The 10145-nt window shown below is 34.3% G+C and overlaps 1 protein-coding gene across 5 annotated transcripts in view; it reads right to left on the minus strand.

The window, feature by feature from the left end:
• Positions 1 to 265: 265 nt before the first annotated feature.
• The window catches only part of NEK1 (NIMA-related kinase 1), a 218340-nt gene continuing 208460 nt past the window's right edge, over positions 266 to 10145 (minus strand). For all 5 annotated transcript variants that reach the window (XM_011967803.1, XM_011967801.1, XM_011967798.1 and 2 more), the window contains 4 exons: positions 8285 to 8493; positions 7155 to 7285; positions 6859 to 6991; positions 266 to 1521 (listed from right to left, as the gene is read on the minus strand). In XM_011967803.1, coding sequence (XP_011823193.1) covers positions 1508 to 1521; positions 6859 to 6991; positions 7155 to 7285; positions 8285 to 8493 — 487 coding nt within the window. In that variant the 3' untranslated portion in view covers positions 266 to 1507. The remainder of the gene's footprint in view (positions 1522 to 6858; positions 6992 to 7154; positions 7286 to 8284; positions 8494 to 10145) is intronic.

The following is a 10145-nucleotide window of genomic DNA, read 5'->3' on the forward strand; positions in this document are numbered from 1 at the left end:
ATAACATCTTCTGAAATAGGGCTAAAACAATATTTTCTACTATATTATACCCTTTTCTAATAGTTGTAATAGTTTAAGAATTAACACATAACCTCCGCAAAATATGACCATCTTTCAGGATTGTACAGAATTAAAGCACAGAATTCATTTTCTTCCATTATGAAGAAAGAAATCATCAGGTACAAAACCAACAAAAGTATTCTCAGCTTGATGTGAAAACCTTCTATTGAGAAAAGTGCTAATAAATAAAAGACAATCAATGATATACTTCAGGTAGATAATAAAAATTTAATAGCAATATCAGAAAATAAACACACATATAAAAAATCAAGTATTTAGTTTTGGATATTAGAAATAATACACATAATAAATTCAACATACTGATAGTGCTGCAAGATAAGATTTTATTTTTCAAATTACATATTATGCCAACCAGCCTGCTTTGTACTCAGAGGTTCAAAAACTTTGCTTTTATTACGAAGAACATCTGGACTGTAGACACCACTAACGAAACCAGGTTATACTTGGCATATTGCGATTGAAGCTGTGTGATCATCATCTTAACGACCTAACTAAATCCTCTGATAATGGAAAGAAGTTCAAGAGGCAAACATTTCCCTCCCTAGGATCCTAGTTACCAAAACTGCCACAGTGTCAAAATAAAAATAATTATTTCCTCCTTTTTAACATCACATTGTCCTTGGAGCATATGTATGAGACGAAGTTAAAAACCAAAAGAGCAACTTTAAGCTATATGCTAGGTCAATGTTAAATCCACAGACTAATTTTTCAATATAGTATTCCTGGTTCTGGTCCTTAAAGAGAAATAAAGGCATTAAACCAACATTTTATATGTCAGGAAATATAATTTTGCTATTCTTTCATAATCAAATCTTTCAATGATTTCTAAGACTGTTTCTGCAGCCTGTGTGCTAGTTCAGGAGACACTGGTTGTAAAAGGACTTGCGAATATAAACTTTAAGGCTAAAAATTTCATCTTCAAAATGTATAGATCTAAATAGAGCCCTCGACAAGGTGATTTAATGTAGAACTGCTGGCCAGAATGAAAACAAGTACTAGACAGAAAAAAGTTCATTCTTAAAGACTTCATTGAAAAACCACAGACAGGTCCTTCATGACATAGGTAATTCCCTCAACCTCAAGACATTTGCTGAAAGTCAGAGTTACCCTATTGCATAGTAAATCTTCAAAACCATTAAGTCAGGTTCTGGGTCAATGTTTCCTATGCTTTGGTTGGATGATTTAAAAAGTATATATTTTACAGGATTTAACCATGGAATTCAATGAACAAAATAAAATAGATAAAATATTAGAATCTTCATTGAAAAATGGCATGTTTCTCCATCTTTTTCAGGCAATAAGCAAGCCCATCTTAAATCTGATTTTTTAAATAAATAATTGCTGTATTTCCCACTGAAGCTTGTTATTCTGATGAGCCAAATTCAAATGCTTTCATATAGTTGAGGATTAAAAATCATTTTGAGGATTATTCATCATTATCTGTAGAAAAAAGAAAAATAATTCACTTCATTTCAAATCAAGTTGTATCTACTTAAAAAAAAACTCATTCTTGTTCACACTAAAGGAGAAGAGCTTTCATGTAGTTTTAAACATTTTTTTAAATTATTGTATCACACATTCATTGTAAAATATTCAGACAATACAATGAAGAATAAAATGGGAAGCAAAAATCCTCTATAAGCGAAAGATAACCAACGTTAACTTTATATAAATCTTCCCACAATGCTTTCCCATGCATACACAAATATCTTTTAAAAATTACACTAAAATGCAGTTTTGAAACCTAGGTTTTCCACTGAAAACACCCTAGTGAATGGAAAGGTGGATACATAAGATAAGATTAGAAAAAATGTTAGAATCTAGGTGGTGGGTGCATGGGTGATCATTATAAAGTTCTTTCAAATTTTCAATACAATAAAAATTTGATAATAAAATGTTAAAGAATAAATCATGGATATATTCTATGTTGACTTCAATGTCTGCATAGTATTCTATTTAGTGGATATGACATAATTAACCATTACTATTTATAGACATTTTTGTTATTTTCAATTTTTTTAATTCTAAAGATTATAATCAAGTGAATTAAACAGATTGGTTAACTTAATCTTACATCCAAGCACTATCTTCCACATTCTAGCAAAAGTGATCTTTCATTAAAATCCAAGGGTCATGTTAAATCACTGCACTGCTTAAAACATTCATTAGCTCCCTACTGCCTCAAAATGGAATCCACGCTCCTTAACGTGGATTACAAAGCCCTTCATGATCTGGTCTTTTAAATATTTCTCATCTTACCAAATTTCATTCCCCACCTTCCTCAACTGCCCCTATAATTTATGCTGTAGGAACACTGAATTGCTTATAGTTCCCTACTACACTTTGCATCCTTCCCCGTATATGTACTTATTTGCGTTAAATTCCCATTCATCTTTCAGAATCCAACTTTGATGTCCTCTCCCCTAGGAAGACCGATCCTGTCACCACCACTGTAGTTGGATCCTTACTTTACAACTTACATACATTTTATTGCTTCCAAGGTAACACTGATCACTCTGTACTATATTTACTTACTTTTCAAATAATCAGGAAAGTAATGAACACACATATCCATAATATGTAGAATTAACGAAAGCTAACTTTTGGCCATAGTGGTTTGGATTACTTAAGTAAAAGCATATTACAGATAGAGAGTACCCTTTCTCCATCTTATTGCCTTCTCTTCTTCCCCAGGGGCATTTTCAGTACTGTGAAACTGATGTGTATTCTTCCCACTCATGGGTTTTTGCTTTTATTTTTATTATACACATGCACATCTAAATAAAATTGGTTATAAACACTACATAAATGGTATAATATTCTACTTATTCAACTCATCTTGTTTGTGGGGCTTATCCATATTGATAGATGTAATTTAATTCACTCATTTTAGCTGATGTATAAAATTTCATTACATAAACGCAGCCCAATATTCCACCTAAAATGAGTGTGAAGAGAAGGTATGTGTCTCCTTCTTAAGAATCTATAATGGCCAGGCGTGGTGGCTCATGCCTGTAATCCCAGCACTTTGGGAGACCGAGGCAGACAGATCACCTGAGGTCAGGAGTTTGAGACCAGCCTGGCCAACATGGTGAAACCCCGTCTCTACTAAAAATACAAAAATTAGCCAGGTGTGGTGGTGCGTGCCTGTAATCCCAGCAACTTGGGAGGGTGAGACAGGAGAATCGCTTGAACCTGGGAGGCAGAGGTTGCAGCAAGCCGAGATTGTGCCACTGCACTCCAGCCTGGGAGACAGAGCAAGACTCCACCTCAAAAAAAAAAAAAAAAAAAAAAAGAGAATCTATAAACTTGGGCTGCTAATGCTAATACTTTATGTGAGAACATGGTAGCCTCTGCCAGACACAGCTATTATACTCCTTCTCTCCTTGTGGAAGAATTTATTACGAATACTATCAAATCGTTTATACATTTTATTAGCTCTATTCGACTTCTGACTCCGGACAGCATCTAGCTATGGACAAAAAAGCATTAACTTTATCAATGGCTGAAGATACTGATGCTTACCAAACCTGCACCATAACAGTATCAGGAGGGTTAAACAGCCAAGGCTGTCTCTTCAGGACTCATACAATTTCCAGTGAAATAAAACGGAAATGTGTTTTGACAATCTTCTTTTTAACTTGTACCTTAATGACTTGATGTCACTTTCGGGTGAGCTAGATAAAATTTTGCTTACCCCTTCCCTTCTTTACTCTCCCCTTTCCCCAACACAGAGAATAAAAGTGTGTAAGTACCATATGCGGATGACATGGCTTTATTATCTCCTAGATGTGCCCTAAAACATAGCTGTCTGGACAACTATCTCTAAGACAGGTAGGCTGGGTACGGTGGGTCACACCTGTAATCCTAGCACTTTAGGAAGCTGAGGTAGGCGGACAGCTTCAGCCCAGGAGTTCGTGATCAACCCGGGCAACATGGTGAAATGCCATCTCTACCAAAAAAATACAAAAATGAGTCGGGCATGGTAGCTCACGCCAGTAGTACCAGTTACTCAGGAGGCTGAAGTGGGAGGACTGCTTGAGCCCAGGAGGCGGAGTTTGCAGTGAGTTGAGATCATGCCACTGTACTCCAACCTGGGTGACAGAGCCAGGCCCTATCTCCATAAAAAAAAAATAAAAAAAAAAAAACCCAACCCAAAACCCCCTAAATAAAAAAGAACAGCTATATATGGGCTCTAATGACTTCCAATGTGAAGGACTGCAAAAACAGTTATTCTGAATTGATGAATATGAAATCTAAATCCAGTCATTTCATTTAACTCTCATGATTAACAATATAAAACAGCAAGTCATCAACACAGTTCAATATCCATTTTATAACCAGTTTCTTTAGTAGCTATAGCAGTAAGTTATAATATTTTATGGGCTGTATTAAATTTTTTTTTTAAGCTACACCTGCTGTAATGGTATGTACTAAGAGTTTTAGAAAAGATTGCCAGGGTAGGCATTTGCCTTTAATTGCTTTACATTTTTTTCTAGGCTGCAGGAATTACTGTCAGGCTTTATGATATAGAACTTTGGGGTTCTTGTTTCCTTTCATTTGTGTACTAGAGAAAATCTGATATTGCTTCTTGAGTGGTGTATTAACCTAGCCTGATTCTTGGTCCTCTGCAGGGGAAATGGCCTTCTGTGTAGGCCTATATCCTTTTGAAGCCACTCAGTTGTCAAAAGAGGATGTCAATTCTACCTCGTGAATAAGTTGATTGTTACAGTTCTCCACTTAATGGGCAAAGCAAACTAAAAGCTCTCCAGATACTTGTCCAGCAAAACTGAACCCCAAACACATTGTTGCTGATTACTTAAGAAAAGCTCTATTGAAACAATACTTAAGGAGAACCGCCTGGAGGTGGAATAGTCCGAATATGAATAGAATTGGTTTGATACACTCCACAGAATTGCTGAAATGGAATCATCCTCTGGCTTCGTGCCATTAACTTACAGCATGACATATGAGAAACAGTCTCATGAAATCTAAATATTGTAAAAATTACTGAGGATACTTTTCATTCCATTATAGCACTGTTTTGTAAAATGAAGTTCAAGATCCCAATAAAATAAGAAATCCACAATTATCAGAAAATATCTACATTTTATATTTTCATTTTGATAAAAATTTTTAATATTTAGAAAAATACAACATCTGTTTTACAGTAATAATTCACAATTGACAGAAATTTTCTATGACTAAGACTTGAGGTTTTTTTTATTGGGGTTTATAGACCCTTGGATTCCTGTGCCTGAAAAAAATATTTTTTTGCCCCTTAAAGGGATCCATATGTTATTCAAGTTTGAGGAACACTGTATGATAGTGCCCTCCTTTTAAAGATCATGGGAAAACTGTTCCTTTGGTTTCAATACCAAAAATAGCTGTCCTCTGAGCAACTAAAATGTTTTGTCTCATGAATACTGTGACTCATGTAATTAATTAGGTTTTCTGCTCTGTGAGAAAGACCAGCACCAAATTTGTTTCCTGTTTTTAGAAAATGTGGAGACCTTTTGAACATGAAGTTTATATTCCTCATTCCTGGCTTCATGTTATACGGCTTGTGCTCATTTGTCCAATATGTTCACTTCCCCAGATTTTTTTAAAACTTAGTTCTCTCTCTTACTATATATACACATATTTAAATGCAATCTTAGACTTTTTTGTATGAATATGCAAACAAATTTTGTATGGAATACAAATAAATTTTATAAACATTTTTATTGCTAAAATTAAGCATCAACATTTAAAACCCTCAATTTTAGTCTATGAATTAAACCTTTAAAGTAATAAGATTAATGTTTGGGCAAATAATCTAGAAATAAATTGTTGTTCAAAATTTTACATATTGCTTTTTGTGTCAAAGAGTTTTGCCAGGTGCAGTGGCTCATGTCTATAACCCCAGCACTTTGGTAGGCCAAGGAGGGTGAATCATTTGAGGTCAGGAGTTCGAGGCCAGCCTGGCCAACATGGTGAGATCCCATCTCTACCAAAAATACAAGAATTAGTCAGGCGTGGTGGCACCTGTAGGCCCAGCTACTCAGGGGGCTGAGGCAGGAGAATAACTTGAACCCAGGAAGCAGAAGTTGCAGTGAGCTGAGACCATACCACCACACTCCAGCCTGGGCAACAAGACTCTGACTCAAAACAAAAAACAAAAAAACACGAATTATTCTAATTTATAATCTTACTTTTTTTTTTTTTGAGACAGGGTCTGGCTCTGTCACCAAGGCTAAGTGCAGTAGCACAATCACAGCTCACTGCAGCTTCAAACTCCTGGGCTCAAGCAATCCTCCCACCTCAGCCTCCTGAGTAACTGGAACTACAGGTGCTCACCACCATGCCTAGTTAATTAAAATTTAATGAAACCTATCATTATGTTGTCCAGGATGGTCTCAAACTCCTGGCCTCAAGCCATCCTCCCACTTAAGCCTCCCAAGTCGCTGGAATCACAAGCATGAGCCACTGCACCCAGCTAGGATTATTCTAATTGCTAGAGCTGTCCAACAATCTATCTAGTAAGATTTTTAAAAATCTCATTCAAAGGTTACTTATAAATTAAATTAAAAATATGGACTTAAAGGACTTCAGTCAGTAACAGTATATGACAGATCAGTAAAAGTATATGACAAAGTTATTATTATTGCTTAAAAGTAATATAGTTCCCATGTAGATTTCACAAAACGGATGTGATGTAAGCTGAGTCATATACATGTATCATCTTGTTTTTCTCACATTTATTGAAAATTATACAGACATGTGAGGAAATCTTACCTTCTTGGTAGGCTCCATCTGCCATGACTAAATGAAGAATCTTGGCATAAAGATGCTGATGTTCATTTCCCAAAATATTTTGAACTATTTTTGAACAAATTTCAATATTTTCATCTTCATCTTCATGAATAGCCTATACCAAATTCCCAAATATAAATTAATATTTGAATAACTTTCTCTAATTGTAGACTTCCCTTTTTATTTATAATAAATCTAATGACCAATAAAGATCATTAACATTTCTCTAACCTTCAAACAGAGCACATTTTAAGTGTTTTAATTGACTTTTCACTTACCTTTATTTTCTCGTAAACCTCAAAGAATTTTTCAAAGCCCATTTCCTGCTCCAGATGAAGTCTCAGTTCCTCTAAATGGTTAAAGACACTATCGTATTCACATTCACTAGCATTTTCCCCATCACTGTTATCTAAAAAATAAAATTTAAAATAGATATTTTGATTTAAAAAGACTGAATAAGATAACTCTTACCCTAATAGACTAAAATTCTATGACAAATGAATAATGCCATTGAAGTAGACTACTTCTACTTTCATTATAAACGGTTTTTGTCATTTTAATATTTGTCCTTTATTTGGTAAAAATTATGTATAAATCTGTCTAAACAAGAATGTTACTTTTCCTTTATAGATATAAAAAATAAGTCAGGATGGAATCAAAACACTCCTAGAGATGTTACTTAAATGAATAAAAAAGTGGAAAAAGCACAGCTCCATATTTTGCTTTGAAGCAGCTAACCCTAACTACAAAAGTTGGTAATAAATGTGGGCCATACCATGGAAAAGCCTGCAGAAGGTAGACAACCTAAGACATACATCATTACATTTCAGGAAAGCACCTGGAAAGTATAAATGGCCAACATGTTTTGTCATGTACATGCTCAAGATACTTTGAAAAAAAACATTACTTAGTCTTTTCACATTAGCTTTTCTTCCTAAATTAACATAATATAGTTACTGAAATAGACACACTTTCTATGCATCTTAGGGGTAATGTTATGAAAGAGCAAATTTCCAAATTTATGAAACGAGTTTTTAGTACTTTAAAAACTGCTTTCAGTGTTAACCCTGCTGATTAATATATGCAGAAGCTCTTTCTAAAATATAGAATGACAAGAAAACAATGTTATTATCTTTATTACTGGAAAAATCAGTCAAGAAATGGAGATTAGAATAAAAATGCTTCAAAAAAGCATTGACATAATAGTAAAGAAAAAAAATTTAATAAAAAAATGGAAAATCACATATTTGTATGAAAAGAAAAAGAGTGAAAAATGGGAGAGACCCAGAGGCATGCTTCAGTTGTATTTAAAGTTGGAAATGGTCCACAGCAGAGATTAGAAAACTATATTCCACTTGAAATATCTGTAAACTGAAAAAGAAAAAGGTCCAAAACTCTGATTATGCACCTGAGTGCCATTCTTCATTCAGGGCACTTTCACTGCTGGGATTGTCATCTTCATCCGCCACATCTGTCCCATTTGCAGTTGGCTCCACATCACTGTTCTTTAAGACTGACTCTTCTTCTTCACTGTATTCTTCACTAGGTTGTTCCCTAAGTAACTGTTCCATTGAGGCCTGCAGCTCTTGTAAATCTGTGTCAGTTTCTTCAAACACACTGAAATTTAAAAGGTTTAACTGAAAGTTCAAACATACTGAAATTTACGAAGTTAAACAACTAAAACTACCTCATGCTGAAATGTTACTTTTACTCAATATGTAGGCACTTCTACTTAAAAAATCCTAATAGATAACAAAAAATCTGGAAAAAACCTACATTGTTTTTCACCAGTAAGTTGAGGATGAACACAACACATATTCTGGAATACATAAGCCAGAAGATGATTTGTTTAAAATGATCCCAACTTGCCAAAGAGAATGACATAACTATTAATGTTACTCATTGCTTAAATTCTGAAACAATGTTTTGATATTTTAAAAGGCCAGACTATAGAAGTTTTCCTAAAACAAATAATAGTAAATTATTTTCTCTTTTATGGAATTCTGTAATTTTCAAAACATCCATGTGGCTAATAGCTAGACACTATACAAAAGGCTTTCCATATAAATGCCCATTGGGCATTTCAACTTTTAGAAACAGAAATACTTAGGAAATTATATATTCACGTTAACAGGATGACCCAGTGAATAAAATGGTCACCAGAAATCTTATCTTTAGATGCTTATTCTTAAAAATGTTCTAAAATACACAATAAATAGATTTTCTGTGTAACTACCCTATACCAACCATCATAATTCTTCACTGGAGAATCTTGTTTCTAAAGTATTGGTCAGAATATTAATTCTGTTTTCATGGGATTATAAATGCTGGAATGAAATAAGTCACATAAATAATACCTTACATTTATATAGAACTTTCGTTTTTTAAACAGTTTTATCCTATTACTCAAATTTTATCCATAAAAAATCACTTTAGAGACATGAAAACTATGAACCAAAGTGTTTAAATGACTTGGTCAAGGCCACATAGTCAGTAAATGACAGAGCACTGAAATCTAGGCCTTTGACCACTTCTGTAATATCCGAGGAACATACTCAGAAATTTTTTTTGCCTTTTATGATTTGCTTCTTTCTCCTAACATGGAATGTAAATGGAAAAGTTTGTAGACTAAAGGAGTTAATTGATGTTTTAGATGTCTGAAGACTTCTGAAAGAGATTGTGAACCTAAGCCGAGGATTTCATCTATCAGGAAGGCAATGCTTAATAGAACACAAGGGCTAATTAAGGCTTTTCTAAGAGTTTAGACTCAAATCAAATATGTACTGAAGAACTAAAATATAAACACTATTGTGCAAGACTGTCAATATAATTTCCATTAAGAGAAAGAGTAAATAATCTTTTTATGTAGAAATATCTTCATTTTGTACTTATATATACACACTCCTATAATTTGACTTGTAGGAGCTATAGAAAATCTAGGCATCTAATTAGAATGAGAAAATAGTGTCTAATCTCTTGACTCATCCCACTAGTAGCATTTAACTTAACATACAATTACAAGACTAATTTAGGCTGAGTGCAGTGGCTCACGTCTGTAATCCTAGCCCTTTGGGAGGCTGAGGCAAGAGGACTGCTTGAGGCCAGGAGTTTGAAACCAGCCTGGGCAACATAGTGAGACCTCTCTAGAAAAATATTGCAAAAAACTTGGCTAGGTGTGGTGGCATGAGCCTGTATTCCTAGCTACTAGGGAGTCTAAGGCAGGAGGACTGCTTGAGCCCAGGAGTCCAAGGCTGCTGTGAGCTATGATT

This window comes from Mandrillus leucophaeus, unplaced genomic scaffold (assembly GCF_000951045.1).
Source record: "Mandrillus leucophaeus isolate KB7577 unplaced genomic scaffold, Mleu.le_1.0 Scaffold81, whole genome shotgun sequence".
NCBI lineage: Eukaryota > Metazoa > Chordata > Mammalia > Primates > Cercopithecidae > Mandrillus > Mandrillus leucophaeus.